Here is a 22,104-nt window from a genome sequence, read left to right on the forward strand (position 1 = left end):
AGCAGAGGAAGGTGTAAGCAAGTAATTCGTGGAGTTCAAGTGCAGTGGGCTGCTAGGGCCAACATGGGGTTATTACTTGGGGCAGTGAATTGCCACACAACTCCTCCATGCGGATACCTACGTCAGGCTCAGGACCTCGAGATTGTCTCTGGGGCCATTGGGCACCTGCAGGTCTGCATTGGAATATGGACTCGGATCCTCAATGTGTAGGATGATGGAATCCAGGTGCACTGCTACCGATGGAGAGGGATCCCTAGAGGTAGTGGTGACAGCAGGAAAAGGGATGCTCTATTGGGAGCGAGTGCTAGGACTGAAGTTACAGTGGGTACGGAAAGTATTCAGACCACTTTAAATAGTTCACTCTTTGTTTCATTGCAGCCATTTGGTAAATTCAAAAAAGTTCATTTTTTATCATTAATGTACACTCTGCCCATCTTGACTGAAAAAAAAACAGAAATGTAGAAATTTTTGCAAATTTATTAAAAAAAGAAAAAATGAAATATCACATAGTCATAGTATTCAGACCCTTTGCTCAGACACTCATATTTAAGTCACATGCTGTCCATTTCCTTGTGATCCTCCTTGAGATGGTTCTACTCCTTTATTGGAGTCTAGCTCTGCTTAATTAAACTGATAGGACTTGATTTGTATAGGCACACACCTGTCTATATAAGACCTCACAGCTCGCAGTGCATGTCAGATCAAATGAGAATCATGAGGTCAAAAGAACTGGCCAAGGAGCTCAGAGACAGAATTGTGGCAAGGCACATATCTGGCCAAGGTTAGAAAAGTATTTCTGCAGTACTCAAGGTTCCTAAGAGCACAGTGGCCTCCATAATCCTTAAATGGAAGAAGTTTGGGACCACCAGAAGTCTTCCTAGACCTGGCCGTCCAGCCAAACGGAGCAATCGTGGGAGAAGAGCCTTGGTGAAAGAGTTAAAGAAGAACCCCAAGATCACTGTGGCTGAGCTCCACAGATGCAGTAATGAGATGGGAGAAAATTCCACAGAGTCAACTATCACTGCAGCCCTCCACCAGTCAGGCCTTTATGGCAGTGTGGCCTGACAGAAGCCTCTCCTCATGCCAGACATATGAAAGCCTGCATACAGTTTGCTAAAACACACATGAAGTACTCCCAGACTATGAGAAATAAGATTCTCTGGTCTGATGAGATGAAGATAGAACTTTTTGGTGATAATTCTAAGCGGTATGTGTGGAGAAAACCAGGCACTGCTCATCACCTGCCCAATACAATCTCAACAGTGAAACATGGTGGTGGCAGCATCATGCTATGGGGTTGTTCTTCAGCTGCAGGAACAAGACGACTGGTTGCAATTGAAAGAAACATGAATGCAGCCAAGTACAGAGATATCATGGATGAAAACATCTTCCAGAGTGCTCTGGACCTGACTTGGCCGAAGGTTCACCTTCCAACAAGACAATGCTAAGCACACAGCTAAAATAACAAAGGAGTGGCTTCAGAAAAACTCTGTCACCATACTTGACTGGCCCAGCCAGAGCCCTGACCTAAACTCAATTCCCAGGATTGTGTGCGTCAGTTCCTGTAGATGAAGCATGGAGTCAGCGGAGGCCTGTGGCCCACAAGTGAGTGTGATGCACCCCACACCTAACGGCACACTGGGTATGGGACACGATTTTCCTGTAGGTTGCCAGAACATGCAGATGCAGCAGCTTGTCTGCGACTACCCCGCTCGGGCACCTTACATACATTGGGGGAAAAAAGTATTCAGTCAGCCACCACCAATTGTGCAAGTTCTCCCACTTAACAAGATGAGAGAGGCCTGTAATTGACATCATAGGTAGACAACAACTATGAGTGTCAAAATCAGAAAACAAATCCAGAAAATCACCTTGTCTGATTTGGCAAGATTTATTTAGCAAATTATGGTGGAAAATAAGTATTTGGTCACCTAAAAACATGCAAGATTTCTGGCTCTCACAAACCTGTAACTTCTTCTTTAAGAGGCTCCTCTGTTTTCCACTCATTACCTATGGTAATGGCACCTGTTCAAACTTATTATCAGTATAAAAGACACCAGTCCATAACCTCATACAGTCACACTCCAAACTCCAATATTGTGAAGACCAAAGAGCTGTCAAAGGACACCAGAAACAAAATTGAAGCCCTGCAGCAGGCTGGGAAGACTGAATCTGCAATAGGCAAGCAGCTTGGTGTGATGAAATCAACTGTGGGAGCAATAATAAGAAAATGGAAGACATACAAGACCAATGATAATCTCCCTTGATCTGGAGCTTCATGCAAGATCTCACCCTGTGGTGTCAAAATGATCACAAGAACGGTGAGAAAAAATACCAGAACCACATGGGGGGACATAGTGAATGATCTGCATAGAGATGGGACCACCGTAACAAAGGCTACCATCAGTAACACACGCCGCCATGCACTCAGATTCTGCAGTGCCAGACGTGTCCCCCTGCTTAAGTCAGTACATGTCCGGGCCCGTATGAAGTTTGCTAGAGAGCATTTGGATTATCCAGAAGAGCATTGGGAGAATGTCATATGGTCTGATGAAACCAAAAACTGGATGAGACAGAATGCTGAGTTGCATCCAAAGCACACCATACCTACTCTGAAGTATGGGGGTGGTAACATCATACTTTGGGGCTGTTTTTCTCCAAAAGGACCAGTACGACTGATCCATGTACATGAAAGAATGAATAGGGCCATGTATCGTGAGATTTTGAGTGCAAACCTCCTTCCATCAGCAAGAGCATTGAAGATGAAACGAGATGAGTCTTTCAGCATGATAATGATCCCAAGCACACCGCCAGGGCAATGAAACAGTGGCTTCGTAGGAAGCATATGAAGGTCCTTGAGTGGCCTAGTCAGTCTCCAGAACTCAACCCCACAGAAAACCTTCAGAGGAATTTGTAAGTCTGTGTTGCCCAGTGACAGGCCCAAAACATCACTGCCCTAGAGGTGATCTGAATGGAGGAATGGTCCAACATACCACCAATAGTGTGTGCCAACCTTGAGAAGACTTACAGAAAACATTTGACCTCTGTCATTGCCAACAAAGGATATACAACAAAATATTGAGATGAACTTTTGTTAATGACCAAATACTTATTTTCTACCATAATTTGCAAAACAAATCTTGCTAAATCAGGCAAGGTGATTTTCTGGATTTGCTTTCTCATTTTGACTCTCATAGTTGTGGTCTACCTATGATGTCAATTACAGGCCTCTCTCATCTTTTTAAATGGGAGAACCTGCACAATTGGTAGCTGACTAAATACTTTTTTCCTCACTGTAGTCACCAAAATGTTTCTGCTCAACAGCTCTAAGCGGGGTGCGAAAAGATGAAGAGGATATATGGCGTCTTAGGATAAATATACACACAACACAAAACTTAAAGAGTAGCCAGACTTGAAACATATTTAGAAGACACAGAAATTCTGCTGTAAATTCTACTTAAAGGGAATCTGATGTAAGGGGGTGAAGCACAAGAAGAACCAGAAAGGGGTTACCTCTTCTGCTCCGTGTCCGGAACCAGATAGCGGGGCAGCAGCGTTGCCGGGGGGAAGACATTTTGATTTGGACCCTCTGCATCAGGTGACCGTCAGGGGCAGTGGGGAAGCTGAAGGGGCAGTGGACCGGAAGGAGAACAGGCTGGGGGCGCGAAAGTGGAGCGCGCGTGGGGCAGAGCAGCATGAGCCACAGAGAGAGCAGGCGACTGCACCGCGCTCCAGGAGAAAGAGCTTCACCGGTCAGAGTGACAGATAGCCCTGCCTTTGAGTACGTGAACGCGGAACCTCCAGTGACCAGAGAAGGATTAACTCCTGATGGTGCAGAGACGGTGACCCATGCACGCAGCCCCGGTGTCCACGACAACAGGTCAGAGCCCTTGATTGTGTCTGAGAGACTTAACAGAGTACACAACGTTCCTGTGGAGAGACTGTTAATTTGAAAGCAGAGACTCAGAGCAGGGGAGACCCAGTTACACAGCGCCCCCCTTGCCTCCCGCTTTAGCCCCGGAGATCCCAGTTACCTTCAAAGAAAGACTACAGAGCCTACAGAGACTATAAAGCCCAAAAAGACGACAAGTGCCGCTGCTGACGGTGCCTACATTGGAGAAGACGACTCTACAATCAAGGTTTCATCAGACTGATAAGTTGCAAGAATACCCGTTAACCTTTGTTGTACTGCTTTGCCATTTGATACCACTGCTTAGTGTTAACACTAAGTTCTGTTACTTTGTCAGTTTCATCCTCTCTGCTTCTCCCTGGGAGGAGATACTGCCCCCTGTAAATAAACCCTTTAACTTTTCGTCTATCTCTGATCCGTGGTGACATATTCAGCTTCTGCACGTTATTACACTGACAAGAGGTTTTTGCCACTAATCTGAGAGCATCATCATGTAGGGGCAGAGACCATAAGTCCATCGATGTGTCAATTGCTCAGCTGCTTGCTGCAATTTTGATAAAATCCCTCTTTTATTTGCTGCAGATTCAGTTCTCTGAACGCTGACCTCTGTATAACCTCACCCACAAAACTGATTGGCAGCTTTCTCTGTATAACCCCACTATTACCACTGGTTATACAGAGCTCATGAATATACTTGACTACTAGGCAGCAGGCTGACTAGTCTTCTAGTGAAAATCTCCTGCTGGTAAAACTGTGATTTCATCAAATTTACACTAAGTAGCTCAGTAAGTAACACATCACTGTAATCATGGTCTCTGCCCTTACATTATGCTGCTCTCAGATTAGGTGACAATAAACCTGGTGACATATTCCCTTTAAGGCTATGTGCCCACGTAGCGATTCTGACGCAGAATATTCCTGAGCAGAATCGCATACCCTGCTCCCGGGAAAACGCATGCGGCTTTTGACGCGCTTTTTTAAGCATTTGTCAAGCGTTTTAGCATGCGTTTTCCTAAGCGTTTTTGCCTATACAATCGATGGTATGCGGAATCGCGGGCGATTCCGCAAAATTAATGAACATGCTGCATTTTTTACCGCTAAGCGATTCTGCAGCGGTAAAAAATGCACCATTGACACATGTGCGTTTTCAATTTTAATTGAATTGAATGCTTTTTTTAAGCGTTTCGGCGGCAGAATCGCGGGTTTAAAAACGCCGGGGAAACACTTAAAAAACGCTACGTGGGCACACAGCCTAAATGACAGTTCTCCATAAAACTTAATAAGCACCAACTATCATTTTCTCTCTCGCTATTGGGAAAATCTGTGTTCACTGAAGAGACATTTTTACCTGTGAATTGAAAATTATGATTGATCAGTCCAGGAGGAGAAATAAGCATATTTCTCTAAGATATATTACAAAGTTCCTTCTTTTTTAATCTACTATTAATTTATAAAAGAAAACAAAATAATAAAATGACCGTTACTCTTTAAGTACCCAGTCAGTGCCAAAAAACGATGACAGCTACTGTATGTCAGACATGTTTTCAAGCCTTGATAGACCCCAGCTGAAGTCAGTGGGTGGAGAGTTCTGGTATTTGTGATGGTAAGAATAGTGCTGCAGACTGCTATTATTACTGTCAGAAATCTTGGACCCCCTGACAGACAAGCAAAAATGTCAGCATGACCGGTGTGCAACGAAAATAGATTATATATGGTACTTTTTTCGCCTTCTCAGGATGGCAGCTTCTCACTATAACCATAGTATTCAATAGGGCTGTTCAGTTGAATGATTTTTCTCTCATTCCAACCATCTGTGAGAAAAAAACTGCAACATACAGTACATTACTTATGTACCAGAATAGTGCATGTAAATGACTGCCAGCTCCTGAAAGTGTGTGATATAGTCAGAAGAGCCCACGGATCTGCACTCAGAGACAGTCACGTCTATGATTTGAAGAGATGACTGGCCCGAGTCTCCATACGCTAGACAGCATTAAAGGGTTTGTCCACTATTCTGACAACTCCTTCTCAATTGCTATTATCCCACTTCTAAAATAAAAACAGCCAATACTCACCTCCGGTTTCAGCACCGTTCTAGCGATAATGGCACTTGTTCGTATGACATTATGTGATGTGAGCTCTGCAGCCAATTAGCAATTGCACCACTTTCCCTTTTTTGGATGAAACTGACAACCGGATGAATGTCCGTTATGTCCGAAGAAAGCGAGAGTTATGTGACCACGTATTGGGTGCAGGGCTCACATGACAAGTCCCAGGAGAGCCAGTGCTGTCAGTGCAGGAACGGCAGCGGCAGTAAGTATAGGCTGATGTTACTTTATAAATGGAATATATCAATCCTGTAGACTGTGAGCCCTCGCGGGCAGGGTCCCCTCTCCTTATGTACTTGTGTGTCCCTTGTCTTACACATAGTAACATAGTAACATAGTAACATAGTTATTAAGGTTGAAGGGAGACTTTAAGTCCATCTAGTTCAACCCATATCCTATCCTAACTTGCCCTAACATGTTGATCCAGAGGAAGGCAAAAAAAACCCATGTGGCAACAGTAAGCTTCACATTGGGGAAAAAAATTCCTTCCCGACTCCACATACGGCAATCAGACTAGCTCCCTGGATCAACGCAATATTAAGGAGACTAGTGTATATACCCTGTAATATTATACTTTTCAAGAAAGGCATCCAGTCCCTTCTTACATTTTAGTAGTGAATCACTCATTACAACATCATATGGCAGAGAGTTCCATAGTCTCACTGCTCTTACAGTAAAGAATCCGCGTCTGTGAGTATGCTTAAACCTTCTTTCCTCCAGACGTAGAGGATGCCCCCTTGTCCCCGTCACAGGTCTAAGAGTAAAAAGATCATTAGAAAGGTCTTTGTATTGTCCCCACATATATTTATACATTGTAATAAGATCACCCCTAAGCCTTCGATTCTCCAAACTAAATAACCCCAAGTGTAATAACCTGTCTTGGTATTGCAGACCCCCTAGTTCCCTAATAACCTTGGTCGCTCTTCTCTGCACCCGCTCCAGTTCAGCTATGTCTTTCTTATACACCGGAGACCAGAACTGTACACAGTATTCTAAGTGTGGTCGCACTAGTGACTTATATAGAGGTAAAATTATGTTCTCCTCATGAGCATCTATGCCTCTTTTAATGCATCCCATTATTTTATTTGCCTTTGCAGCAGCTGCTTGACTCTGGCCACTAAATGTGAGTTTGTCGTCCACCCATACACCCAGGTCTTTTTCAGTGACTGTTTTGCCCAGTGTTTTACAATTAAGCACATAATTATACAACTTGTTTGTTCTACCCAAGTGCATGACCTTACATTTATCCCCATTAAAGCTCATTTGCCATTTATCAGCCCAAGCTTCTAGTTTACATAAATCCTCCTGTAATATAAAATTGTCCTCCTCTGTATTAATTACCCTGCAGAGTTTAGTGTCATCTGCAAATATTGAAATTCTACTCTCTATGCCCCCTACAAGGTCATTAATAAATATGTTAAAAAGAAGCGGGCCCAAAACTGACCCCTGTGGTACCCCACTGCTAACCGTGACCCAGTCCGAGTGTGCTCCATTAATAACCACCCTTTGTTTCCTATCTCTGAGCCAGCTCTTAACCCACCTACACATATTTTCCCCTATCCCCATTGTTCTCATTTTATGTATCAACCTTTTGTGTGGCACCGTATCAAAAGCTTTTGAAAAGTCCATGTACACCACGTCCACTGCATTCCCTTGGTCCAGTCCGGAACTTACCTCTTCATAAAAGCTTATCAGATTAGTCTGACGGGAACGGTCTCTTGTAAACCCATGTTGATATTGGGTCATAAGGTTATTTTTCTCCAGATACTCCAGTATAGTATCTCTTAGAAAACCCTCCAGGATTTTACCCACAGTTGAGGTTAAACTTACTGGCCTATAATTTCCAAGTTCAGTTTTTGTCCCTTTTTTGAATATTGGCACCACATTTGCTATACGCCAGTCCTGTGGTACAGACCCTGTTATTATGGAATCTTTAAAGGTTAAAAATAGTGGTCTATCTATGACTGTGCTTAATTCCTGCAGTACTCGGGGGTGTATCCCATCTGGGCCCGGGGATTTGTCAATTTTAGTGATTTGTAGACGCCGCCGTACTTCCTGCTGGGTTAAGCAGGTGACATTTAATGGAGAATTTTTATCCCTGATCATGTTATCTGTCATAGGATTTTCTTGTGTAAATACTGTTGAAAAAAAGTCATTTAGCATATTGGCTTTTTCCTCATCCTCATCCACCATTTCACCCAGACTATTTTTAAGGGGACCAACACTATCATTTTTTACATGTTTACTAAACTTGTCTATATTTCCCCTTTTCACATGTAAAGCGCCATGGAATAAATGGCGCTATATAAATGCATAATAATAATAATTATAATTATAGAGGGGTTGTCCAAGTAGTGGAAACCCCTTTAACCCCTTCACCCCCAAGGGTAGTTTGCACGTTCATGACCGGGCCAATTTTTACAATTCTGACCACTGTCCCTTTATGAGGTAATAACTCTGAGACGCTTCCATGGATCCCGGTGATTCTGACAATGTTTTCTCGTGACATATTATACTTCATGTTAGTGGTAAAATTTCATTCATATAACTTATGTTTATTTGTGAAAAAAACAGAAATTTGGCGAAAATTTTGAAAATTTCGCAATTTTCCAACTTTGAATTTTTATGCCCTTAAATCACAGAGATGCGGCACACAAAAAACTTGATAAGTAACATTTCCCACATGTTTACTTTACATCAGCACAATTTTGGAACCAAAATATTTTTTTGTTAGGAAGTTATAAGGGTTAAAAGTTGACCAGCGATTTCTCATTTTTACAACACCATTTTATTTTTACGGACCACATCACATATGAAGCCACTTTGAGGGGTCTATAAGATAGAAAATACCCAAAAGTGACACCATTCTAAAAACTGCACCCCTCAAGGTGCTCAAAACCACATTCAATAAGTTTATTAACCCTTCAGGTGCTTCACAGGAATTTTTTGAATATTTAAAAAAAAAAATGAACATTTAACTTTTTTTCACAAAAAAAATAATTCAGGTTCAATTTTTTTTATTTTACCAAGGGTAAAAGGAGAAATTGGACTGGAAAAGTTATTGTGCAATTTGTCCTGAGTACACTGATACCTGATATGTGGGGAGGAACCACTGTTTCGGCGAATGGCAGAGTTCAGAAGGGAAGGAGTGCCGTTTGACTATTCCAATGCAAAATTGGCTGGAATTCTGATCGGACGCCATGTCACGTTTGGAGAGCCCCTGATGTACCTAAACAGTGGAAAACCCCAACACGTGACCCCATTTTGGAAACTAGACCCCCCACGGAACTTATCTAGATGTGTGGTGAGCACTTTGAACCCCCAAGTGCTTCACAGAAGTTTATAACGCCCGGGTGTGAAAATAAAAAAATCATTTTTTTTCCACAAAAATTATATTTTTGCCCCCAATTTTTTATTTCCCTAAGGGTAACAGGAGAAATTGGACCCCAAAAGTTGTTTTTCAATTTGTCCTGAGTAGACTGATACCCTACATATGGGGGTAAAACACTGTTTGGGCGCATGGCAGAGCTTGGAAGGGAAGGAGCACCATTTGACTTTTTCAACTCAGAATTGGCTGGAATTGAGATCAGACGCCATGTTGCATTTGGAGAGCACCTGATGTGCCCAAGCAGTGGAAACCCCCAATTCTAACTCCATCCCTAACCCCAACACACCCCTAACCCTAATCTCAGCCCTAACCCTAGCCCTAACCCTAGCCCTAGCCCTAACCCTAACCCTAGCCCTGGCCCTAACCCTAGCTCTAACCCTAATGGGAAAATGGAAATAAATACATTTTCTTTTAATTTTATTATTTTTCCCTAACTAAGGGGGTGATAACGGGGGGTTTCATTTACTATTTATGGCGGTTTTTATGTTTGGCGGCTGTCACACACTAAAAGACGCTTTTTATTGTAAAAATAGTTTTTGCATCACCACATATTGAGAGCTATACTTTTTCCGTATTTTGAACCACTGAGTCATGTGAGGTCTTATTTTTTGCGGGACGAGTTGATGTTTTTATTGGTACCATTTTCGGGCACGTGACATTTTTTGATCACTTTTTATTCCGATTGTTGGGACGCAGAATGAACAAAAACCAGCGTTTCATGAATTTCTTTTGGGGGGGTGCGTTTACACCGTTCCGCGTGCGGTAAAATTGATAAAGCGGTTTTATTCTTCGGGTCAGTACGGTTACAGCGATACCTCATTTAGGTAGTTTTTTTATGTTTTGTCGGTTTTATGCAATGAAAACTATTTTACATAAAAAAGAATTATTTTTGCATCGCTTTATTCTGCGAGTTATAACTTTTTTATTTTTTCGCTCATGATGCTGTATGGAAGCTCGTTTTTTGCGGGACAAGATGACGTTTTCAGCGGTACCATGGATATTTATATGCGTCTTTTTGATCGCGCGTTATTGCACTTTTTGTTTGGCGGTATGATAATAAATCATTATTTTTTGCTTCGTTTTTTATTTTTATTTTTTAAGGGGTTCACTAAATGGGTTAACTAATGGGACCGTTTTATAGGGCAGGTCGTTACGGACGCGGCGATACCTAATATGTGTACTTTTATTGTTTTGTTTTTTTTATTTCCAAAAAATGGATTTATTGGGGGAATTATTTTTTTTTTTCTAATTTATTTGGAGATTTTTTAAAATTATTTTAGCGCTTTTTTTTTTTAACTTTATTACATAGTGCCAGGTGGGTCATCACTGTCCTGTGACAGATCGCTGATCTGTCACATCACAGATCACTGTGACAGATCAGCGATCTGTCACAGGCACTGCTGCAGACTTCCTCATGCCTGCGCTTTGCAGGCACTGAGGAAGTCAGCTCCCTGCAGGTCCCCGAAGGCCCCCGTCGCCATCTTGGATTCGGGGGCCTGTAGGGAAAGAGACCCCCGCAGCAGTGCTGCATATTGCGCTGCCGTGGAGGGCTCAGGGAAGCACGGAGGGAGCCCCCTCCCTGCCGATGCTTCCCTTTAACCCCCGGTACACTAAGGGGGTTACGTGTCGGGGGTGGTCCGAGACCACCCCTGACACATTGTGCCGGGTGTCAGCTGTGATAATCAGCTGACACCTGGCCGCGATCAGCGGCGCTCACCACATTGGCGCCGCTGATCGCGCTAGAAGTACTATCCCGTCCATGGGCATAGGGGCCCGGGTCCCATGTACGTGATAGTACGTCTGATGTCAGAAAGGGGTTAAAGAGCATTAAAGAGATTTTATATTAGTATTCAGTCCTAAACTGAGATGGTAGTACATCAACTCCAGACTGCTGACGTTGTTGGATTGGCCCACAAAGAACATTTATGTCCTATCCATAGGATAGATGATGAAAGTGGGATCTATGGTGGTCTCATTGCTGAGAAGCATTGATAACAAGAATGCTTTCTTGTCTAGAAAAAAAAAGGAATTCCAACAGAAAAGTGATATAACAACTACTGGACTAGAGGAGGCATTTATACAGCGCTAACATATTCCGCAGCACAGTTTAACAGTTTCAAACACAACAGTCATAAGTAACCACGTTAACAATAATACATTGATTAAAGCAAATAAAACAACCCTGCTAATGAGAGCTTACAATCTACAGTGAGGTGGTGGAGATACAAAGTATAGGTGTGTATTTACAATGGTGTATTTACAATGATGGTCCAGCCATCTTTAGAGAGTGAGGGATGAATGGAGATAGTGAATGGGCTACACATGCACACTTACACATAAAATGAATTTGATTAGGGAACGTGATAGGCTGCTCTGAACAAATGTGTTTTGAAGGAGCGCCTAAAACTGTGCAAGTTGTGGCTGGTCCTAATTTCTTGGGGTAGAGCATTCCAGAGGATTGGCGCAGCGCAGAAGTCTTGGAGTCAGGAGTGGGAGGTATGGATTAGTGCAGAGGTTAGTCGAAAGTCATTTGTAGAGCACAGCGATCGGCTTGGCCGAATGGGGAAGAGATGTATGAAATAAGCCATAGCATGGTGCAGAGGTCAGTCTAGACTGGGCCCCCATCTCATAGCAGCTACACTGGGATCCTCTCTGATTTGTGCGCAAATGCCACTATGTTCTGTTTTCAAACTTTGGTTTTGGGTCCTTTAGCAAACTAAAATATTCTGAAAATGTTACTGCATTTTCTAGAGAAGCATGTAACTAATTATGTCAATGTTACCGAATGTCTAGCTTAGGCCTTTAGTAGAGACTTTGACATATTGATTCTATATTTGGGAGGGATAAGAATTCACAAACTGCGGGGAGCAGGTGCAACTTCTACATGAATGTAGTTCTCCATACAATGTAGGCTTTGTTTCCTAAAGAGATTCAAGTTATTTTTGTGTCTCTCAGTCAATGTGCAATTCAAGCACTGGAAACAGTCTTAAAATTCTAAAAAAAACAACCTATTGTGTTTAAAACAAATCTGCTAACAGTAAAAGACTGTACAGGAAACGTTTTGTAGGACCCATAAAATTGTTAGAAATGGCCAGTAGTCAAGTAAGTTTGGGGGCACAGCGCACAGATCAAAGACAGTGCAGATACTTATGTTCTTTAGGCTAAATTAACACTGTCTTCAGTGCCTGCCAAAACGAAAATATGTAAAGCAAGGTATTGTTGCATTAAAATGAGCAGCCGACTTGTAAATACAGCACTGAACTCTCAATGCAAATGAATAGACAGTTTTCTGTATGGGGAGAGGGGAGTAAGTCACTGTCAGTCAACATTGATAGCAGATTATCTTCATTGAACATTAAAGAATCAAGCATGTTGAAGTTTTCACAAAAATGGAGGGTTCTTCGGCCAGTCTTAGTCTAATGTATATGGGTATCTTAAATGCCAGCTGTATCCATCAACACACTGATAATAAGATCACAATATTCAGAAGCAAAGGGAAATTTTTTTATCTACACTCCTCAGCACTGAAATTGCAACACCAAGAAGGAAAAGTCATGGAGGAATGAAAATTACAGGATTAACAGACATGTTAATGATATGCAAATTATGAAAAAACAGAAACAACATTTTCAAAATATCTAGTTATATTCAGTTTGGAGCCATGTGTAGAAATACACGCACTTACACACCTTGGCCGCTATCAGTGATGTTACTAATCGCTGTCCGTGGAATATTCTGCCACGCTTATTGCACCTGGGCACACAAATGATCACATTTCAATCTTAGTAGCTCGCTGAAATTGCTGACTTATCCCACACGTGCTCAATGGGAAACAAGTCGGAGACACTGTAGAATATTTAGGCTACACAGACTGCTCTCAGTAGCACAAGTAACATGTCGCTTGGGGTTGTAGTGTTGAAAATAGCTCTTTGGACACTTTGGAGAAATGTTTGTACCAGTCAATGTAGTGCAGAGCTGTTAATGTCCTTGGTGTTAAAACTATGCCATCTCAGACCATAATCCCAGGAGTAGGACCTGTGTGACGTTCTTTTGTAAAGGCATTACAATGATTTGGTTGTGAAACAGTGTGGACATTTCTCCAGTGTTCCAGGAGCTGTTTTCCAACAAGACAAAGCCAGAACCGCATGTTGCTGATGTTTCTGTGAGCAGACTGAGAAGTCCAAACATGCTACTATGGACTGCAGCATCTCTGAACTCCAGAAATTGCAAAGGGAGCTGCCAGCAGCGGCCCTTGGTGATTTGAAAACCCAACTTCATTCAGCATGGCAGAACATTCTTCAAACAACCATTAATAATCTAGTTTATAGCATGCCAAAGAGTGCAAGTGCATGTATTTGTGCGTACGAAGCTCATACTCAATACTCAAAATTTTGTTTTAATTTTTTATCACTTGGACACCATTCACCCTTTCATGACCATAACATATGATGTATATTTAAGTCATACGTGGTGACCCTGACTTTAAAGCAGGCCTGCACGCCAAACCTGCATCTATACTGGCAGATGGTAACTATTTTCCAACCTTAGGACAAATCGCTTACATCCAGAGGAAGTGAGCGCTGCTGCTCTCTATCTTCTTCTTTTGTATGTGATATGTCTGAAGACGGTTAGAGAGAAATGGCCTCTGATTGGCCACAGTGTTTGCATGACATCATACTGATACATGATCGCCGGGAGAGACAGTGCCTACACCGCTCGAACGGTGCTGGCATGGGTGGTTAGCAGAAGTGTTGTTATTTTAAAAGGAGTAAACATATGGATTGAGAAGAGATTGTCCCAAGTAGTGAACAACCTCTTTAAGGAACAATCATTTCCAGGGCCGCCATCAGGGAGGGGCCCGATCAGCAGAGGGTGCCCGCATCACATCAGGCCCCGCTTCTTCTGCTGATCAGGCCCCAGCAGCAGGATTCTGCCGGTGCAGTAACTGAACCTGTGTCCAAGACGCAGGTTCAGTTACTCTATTGCCACGAAACCGCACGGCAATAGTTAAAGCCGCCAGCCAATCAGAGACTGGCAGCTGACGTCTGCAAGCACGTTGCCAGCGTATGACGTCATTGTCATTCGCCGGCGAGTGCGCGCTTGAAACGGCTGGAGAGATCATCGCCGCAGGAGCGCAGCCAGGTAAGGCCTGTTTCACACTTCAGTTTTCTGGCGTCAGTCAAAATCCGTCGTTAGCAGAAAAAAACTGGCAGATCCGTCTTTTCCCCCATAGACATGTATTAGCTACGGATGGCCATCCGTTTCGTCAGGAAAATAGGTGTCCATCGACCGGAAAAAAACGTCTACAGGAACGTTTCTTGTCTCCGTCGAAAAGTCTGACAGTGACGGATCCGTCGCAGTCTGTCATATGACGGAATCCGTCGCTGGATTCCGTTTTTTCAAACTGAGCATGCCCAGAACAATTTCTCTACATTTAATTTAACCCCAAAAGCCCTTCTGGCACTGAAAAATCTCTCTCTCTCTCTCTCTCCAAATGCTGCTTCGACGGATTGTGACTGATTCTAAAAGACTGAAGTGTGAAACAGGCCTAAAGTGAAAGGTTTTGTTTTGTTTTTTTATTGAAAGCAACATGCCGCAATATGTTTCACCGGCAGGATGGAGACACATGGACAATGTCTCTCCATCCTGCCTGGGGCAGAATGGAGACACGAGGGCAAGATGGGAGACACAGGGGCAGAATGGAGACGGGGCAGAATAGAGACAAGGGGCATAATGGAGACAAGGTGCAAAATTGGAGACACGGGGGGCAGGATTGAAGACACGGGGGCAGAATGGAAACGGGGTAGGATGGAGACATGAGGGCAGGATGAAGACACAGGGGCAGGATGGGAGACACGGGGCAGGATGGGAGACACAGGGCAGAATGGAGACAAGGGGCAGAATGGAGACACAGAGGCAGGATGGAGACATGGGGGCAGGATTGGAGACACTGGGGAAGGATGGAGACATGGGGCAGGATGGAGACATGGAGGCACGGGGCAGAATGGAGACAAGGGGCAGAATGAAGACAAGGTGCAGAATGAAGACAGGGGGCATGATTGGAGACCCGGGGGCAGGATTGGAGATATGGGGCACAATGGAGACAGGGGGCAGGATTGGAGATATGGGGCAGGATGGGAGACACGGGCAGAATGGAGACAGGGGACAGAATGGAGACAAGGGGAAGAATGGAGACAGGGGGCATCATTGGAGACACGGGGCAGGATTGGAGACACGGGGCAGAATGGAGACAGAGGACAGGATGGAGATACGGAGGCAGGATGGAGACACGGGGGCTGTTGTGAGCTCATTTTCTCGTTCACCTTTGATGTCCGATGAACCCCCTCTGCTGGTGAAAGGAGGTGGTGAAACTGATTTGGATGGGAGAAACCTGTCACCTGAACAGGTGGATTGCGATTGGACATCCGGAATCTCTGAGTGGATATAAGGCAGCTGACACATTGTAGGGTTGCTGGTGATTTCTCTTCTCTGAGCTCTGGCCTCCAGTTCAGTTCCTGTCTTCTAAAGCTAAGTTTTGCTCTGTTATTGTTCCATGAGATTTTGGCTGATTTGCTTAGTTTTGTGTTCTGCCAGCCCCGGCTGGGGCTCTGCTGAATTTTCATTTTTGTTTTTTCCTCCTCCGGTGACTCATTCATAACAGAATCTCCAGCAACCCTACAGGGCGTCGGCTGCCTTATATCCACTCAGAGATTCCGGATGTCCAATCGCAATCCACCTGTTCAGGTGACAGGTTTCTCCCATCCAAATCAGTTTCACCACCTCCTTTCACCAGCAGAGGGAGTTCATCGGACATCAAAGGTGAACAAGAAAATGAGCTCACAACAGGGGCAAAATGGGAGACATGTGGCAGGATGAGAGACACGGGGCAGAATGGAGCCACAGGGGCAGGATGGAGACACGGGGGCAGGATTGGAGACACGTGGGAAGGATGGAGACATGGGGCAGGATGGAGACACGGAGGTATGGGGCAGAATGGAGACAAGGGGCAGAATGAAGACAAGTGGCAGAATGGAGACAGGGGGCAAGACTGGAGACACAGGGCAGAATGGAGACAGAGGGTGGAATGGAGTCGGGGGCAGGATGGAGACACGGGGGGCAGGATGGAGACAAGGGGGTAGGATGGGAGACACAGGGCAGGATGGGAGACAGGAGGCAGAATGGAGACACACGGGAGCAGGATGGAGACATGGAGGCAGGATTGGAGACACAGGGCAGAATGGAGACAAAGGGCAGAAAGGAGACACAGGGGCAGGATGAAGACACGGGGGCAGGATTGGAGACACGGGGCAGAATGGAGACAAGGGGCAGAATGGAGACACAGGGCAGGATTGGAGACATGGGGGAAGGATGGAGACACGGGGCAGTATGGAGACAGGGGGCAGAATGGACATATGGGGCAGGATGGGAGACCTGGGGCAGAATGGAGACAGGTGGCAGAATGGAGACACGGGGGCAGGATTGGAGACATGGGGCAGGATGGATGGAGATATGGTGCAGGATGGGGACAGATAGGGCAGGAATATGGGGCAGGATGGAGACAGATGGTGCAGGATCATAGGGCAGGATGGAGGCAGATGGAGCATGATGGAGACACATGGGTAGGATCATGGGGCAGGATGGAGACACATGGTGCAGGAGCATGGGACAAGATGGAGACAGATGTGCACGATCATGGGGCTAGACGGATACGATGGAGACAGATGGTGCAGGATCATAGAACAGATGGAGCAGGACCATGGGGCAGATGGGGCAGGATCATGGGACAGATGGGGCAGGATGGGAAGATCATATGGGGCAGGATGGGACATATATTGGGGGCAGGATGGGAGAACAATTGGCTTGAGCCAGGAATAAGACACAGGGGGCAGGATGGGGGATATTATTACCATAGGGTCTAATTAAGAGATATTATTACTGCAGTGATGTATTTATTTTATTTTTTCAGGATACTGTTTTAAATGAAGGAGGTGGTTCTGTTACTGTGCAGAGCAACACTGTCCCCTTTTTTCTTCACCTGGTGTTTAGAATTTGGAAAAAAATAAGTAATGTGTTCTGCAAGCGGTGCTCTAGATAACCGTGCTATTTCCTGTAGAGACGAGCCCTGGCTGGAAGAAGTGACGGCAGTCTGTGCTGGATAAAGATGAAAAGCGAAGATGAACGACTTCTCCTAGAGAGTAGAGATGTCACTGGTGAGTCAGAGTGTTACCTGTACACTGACACAATGTCACCAGTGATCACTGTATTACCTTTACACTATACACTATATAAAGAGCTCCTGTGTATAATGTCACCGGTGATCACTGTATTACCTGTACACAGATACTGCATACTAAATACAAATCTCCTGTGTATAATGGCACTTATGGTGATATTAGTATTGTGTTTTTTCATTACTGATCAGTATTGTAGTAATATTCAGTCACTATGTGGTGGTAATATGTTGTCTGGCCATGGTGCGGCAGTATTTGTTCCTTGTATGTGCTATTATTGGGTCACTATGTGGTGGTAATGTGTGGTCTGGTCATGGTGTGGTGGTATTTGTTTATTGTATATGATATTATTGGTCATCATGTGGTGGTAATATGTGGTCTGGACATGGTGCGGTGGTATTTGTTCCTTGTATGTGATATTATTTGATCACTGTGGTGGTAATATGTGGTCTGGACATGGTGTGGCGGTATTTGTTCCTTATATGTGGTATTATAGGTCACTATGTGGTGTTAATAGGTGTCTGGTCATGGTGCGGCTGTTTTTGTCCCTTGTATGTGATATTATTGGTCATTTTAATAATTGAAAAATAAATAAAAATATACCTAAATTGTATTGGATATTTTAACAAATGCTTAATAGGTTACAGTAGAGTAGAGTAGGGCACGGCCAAAAGAGTCTACCTTGTCGTGGTGGCAGCTTAAAAAATCTTTTGACTGTGGACAGTTCGAGGGGTCGGGGTGGGGCTGACATTGATAATGAGAGATAGAATTACCACAGTGGCCGCAAAATAGATCCCAGCACCTGTTACGCTAATATAATGTTTATTGCATTGACCATATAATAAACAGCTTCACTGCCAAATATAAACTCCAGTATAAGGCCCTATGTACATGATTGTATTTCAGACTCATATCACACAGATCCTAAACCAATCAGGAATGCATTTCAATGGTATCATAAATGCACAATATATAAAAACATTGAACAGCATTTTTGTAAGGTTCATGTAAAGAAAATCCACTTAAAGTACCGTATATTAGCCACAATGTTATTGTAAACCACTTGATTCATAATTGTTGCATCACCTACATTTCAAGAAACAATAACATTTTCTCTAAAATAATAAACCCAAATAAGACCTAGCTAGCTGTCAGACACATGCAGTATTACACACCGGAGTTATAGCACCAGTGACATAGGGCATCACATCTATTTCTTTGCTATCCCAGCCAGGTATGAATGCTGTGAGAGCAGATGTGCAACTTACCCAACTGGCTGCTTTTGTGACATTTCCATGACGATCTCTTATAAAATATCTTTATAAAATCCTTTTTTCAAATTGAGGAGCATACAATCACCATAGTATTCCTTCCCAGCGACTGTGGTTTGTTACCTGAAATTGTGGGACATCCCTGAGCTGTAATAGAAAAGTATACAGAAAGCTGTGAGGCCTTTTTATTCTGACGAGTGTTTCATCTTCCTACATCCGTAAGACAAAGGAACATTCAGTTATATAATGTTTGCACAAGTTAGAATAGTCAATTTGGCATGCTTCATTACCTCCTCTCTAAACTCAGAACGCCATGGCCGGTTATTCTGAAAAAGAGGATCACACGCCTTACTCAAAATACAGATACACATGCCGATAATTCAGCAGCATGTGATATCTGCCCCAGGAAAATAGATAAAGCTAGACATTTGTGAGAAAGCCCGTCACCCAATAGGATTACCTAGTGCGCTGCATGATGGAATCATTATGAAATACCCCGTTGAAGCATTGGGATTTTTAGAGGGGATCTATCAATTAGTTGGAGTGGGAAAAGTCTCTGTTTTCCGGAGAATCCAGCACTCACATTACATAGATGGCATTATTTAATGTTAATTTCCCCTGTGATGAGTCTGCAGGGCAATTAAACACTTACTTGTTGCTCACTTTCCCCACAGATTACAGATGATCTCTGGGAGTCACACCATGTGATCAGGTTATTTTTATCAAACACTTAAAGGGAACCTGTCAATGGGATTTACCCATATAATATTAAGAGAGCTTTAACAGGCTCCTAATAACGTTTTTAATGCTCCCTTTATTAGAACTGTTAGGGTGTGTGCACATGCTGCGGTTTCTGCTGCGGTTCTGCAGCGGATTTGGCCACTGCGGGTCCGCAGCAGTTTTTGCTGCGGTGTACAATACCATTATTCCCTATGAGAATAAAAAAACGCAGTGCAGACGGTGCGGATTTTTCCGCGTGGTTTTCCTGCGGTTTTGAAACCGCAGAAAGAATTGACATGTCAATTCTTTCTGCGGATTCTGCTGCGGTTTGCCATCTCCTCCATTGTGGAGATGAAAAACCGCAGGGCAAAACCGCAGAGCAATCCGCAGGTAAAACCGCAGGTCTTTTGACCTGCAGATTTACATGCGGATTTGACAAAATCAGCGCAGCCAAATCCGCACCCCAATCCGCAGCGTGTGCACACACCCTAACTGAAGTCTTTGTAAAAATAATGTTTAATCTTGGCGACAAGTCTGGGGGCGCCATCAATCATCTCTGCTGATATCACACCCACAGGGGCGCGATTGACAAATGTGCAGGAAGGAGAAGTCTGGAGGGCATTTCTGTCGGAATTTTCGCCGCTTCGGTAACGAGCAGGTCAGCGGTGCTCGGCCCCGAATTCTCAACTAAACTCCACCAAATTTTTAAAAAGTCATGGGACTGGCATAAAAATGCTAAAAGTCTCAACATATCAAATATTTTCAAGCCAGTACTCTGGCCAAAGGTGCAGTCAGAGGGGCATATAAATCAGATATAAATCAGACTAAGGTTGGAACGCACGGACTGGCCGGCGGCTCTCCCGACCCGAACGTGACAGCTGTATAGAAATATATGAAGCTTTCACTCTCAGGTCAGGAGAGCCACCAGTCTGCGCACTGCTTTCAGATCTTGGGCCAATGTGTCCGTCTGACTGAGCCATAAGACTGATAAATAAGGGCCCAAGTGTTTTGCCTACTGCTTTTTGCTGCATTTTTGTATTGCTGTCAAATGTTTGTTTGAAGTCAGTAAGAAAATAAAACATACTACAAAGAGTGTGTTTTGCAGCGTTTTCTTGCATTTCACATAAATGTTTATTTATATGACAGGAAAAAACAAACAAAAAACTCTAAAAATAAACACTCGAAAGTTATGGCATGTGCACAATGGAACCCACCTGAAAAAGTGGTAAAAATACCGCAAATATGCAGATTAATGTAAAAACAGCTTGCTGTGCATATGTCCTGTCTTTTGTCATTTCTCTTATCCGATTCGCAATTTTGAATGCCGTATTGCGGTAAAAAGCATTGGGATGTCCATTCTGTGGGCGGCTCACACTTGGAAGCTGCTCACTATTTAATATATAAATTTAAAAAAAAAAGACACCAGAAGCGGCGCCACCGCAAATGTGGTGGAAATAACACCATAGACAATTCAGGAAAATTACTGCCGGTATTTGCTTGAGGCGTCAATAGCTTGGAAAACTTGGTGAATACTTAGAGTCTAGAAGACACTGTGTGAACATACCCTTAAGGTGTACAGTATCTAACGCCAAAAAAACAAGGTGTAATGGGAGCACACAACCCAACGTCCTTTTCAGGTGAGCAAACCCACTAATTTTTTCAAGAGGGAGACATTTCCGGAAACTGTATTTTTCCCCTTTTTTAGCGTCTTTTGTTACCTCTATTCAATGATAAGGAAACCTCTATCACTTTATCAATCAAGAGCGCAGGCGACATGCCCAAAAAGATAAACAGGCGTCTTTAGGGCAGATCCCCTAAGACGTCTATTGCTTTTATTACTGAAATTGCTCCTAGGTAAAGATGAGATTAAAGAAAGAAAAAGGTGTTTAAAACAGGAGAGGAGCAGTTGCCCACAGCAACAAACCACAGCACTGCTTTCATTTCTAATGTGCTTTAGAAACATGAAAGCTGACATCTGATTGGTGGATATGATGAATGGCTCCGTTTCCTGGGCTTCGTACAGCTGTGGGGCTTGCTGTGATGCCTACGGGCTCCTAATGACGGGCACAGAAAAGCTCCATTCACTTTGAATGGTTTCCAGTATGTGACACATGGAAGCTGGTGTCACAGTGTGGAGGTGGTCCCTAAGGTTCAGGGGGTCTTAGTGAGAGAACCTGAGAGGGCAACAGTGCTACAGCTGAGAAATGCACAAGTATGGCACCAAGAATTCTTGACAGGAACATATACTGAGACCTTTCAGGCCAGAAACCATCAGTATGAGGCGGCACAGCACCAGTCTTTGCTTTTCACTCTTTATTGTATCTGTAACAAATATAACATAAATAATAAATACATCACTGACAGCCTGACACCTAAAGACGCCCGCCACAGAAAACACTGGGGTACGGGCCTGAAAAACAAAAGAAAATTGAAAATGCGCCCATAAGAACGCCATGGGGACCTGAGGAACAACATC

At 43.7% G+C, this 22,104-nt stretch overlaps 1 protein-coding gene across 2 annotated transcripts in view; it reads right to left on the reverse strand.

Moving 5' to 3' along the window:
- COBL (cordon-bleu WH2 repeat protein) overlaps nt 1-22,104 on the reverse strand; it is an 803,866-nt gene that overhangs the window by 781,406 nt on the left and 356 nt on the right. The window contains exon 2 of one of the 2 annotated variants that reach the window (XM_073549883.1): nt 19,032-19,055. In XM_073549883.1, coding sequence (XP_073405984.1) covers nt 19,032-19,048 — 17 coding nt within the window. In that variant the 5' untranslated portion in view covers nt 19,049-19,055. Of the gene's footprint in view, nt 1-18,905; nt 19,056-22,104 lie in introns of those variants that run through there. The other variant, XM_073549882.1, reaches the window with a different exon arrangement.

The sequence above is a fragment of the Dendrobates tinctorius genome, unplaced genomic scaffold (genome assembly GCF_039654945.1).
Source record: "Dendrobates tinctorius isolate UK_male_01 unplaced genomic scaffold, ASM3965494v1 ptg000162l, whole genome shotgun sequence".
NCBI lineage: Eukaryota > Metazoa > Chordata > Amphibia > Anura > Dendrobatidae > Dendrobates > Dendrobates tinctorius.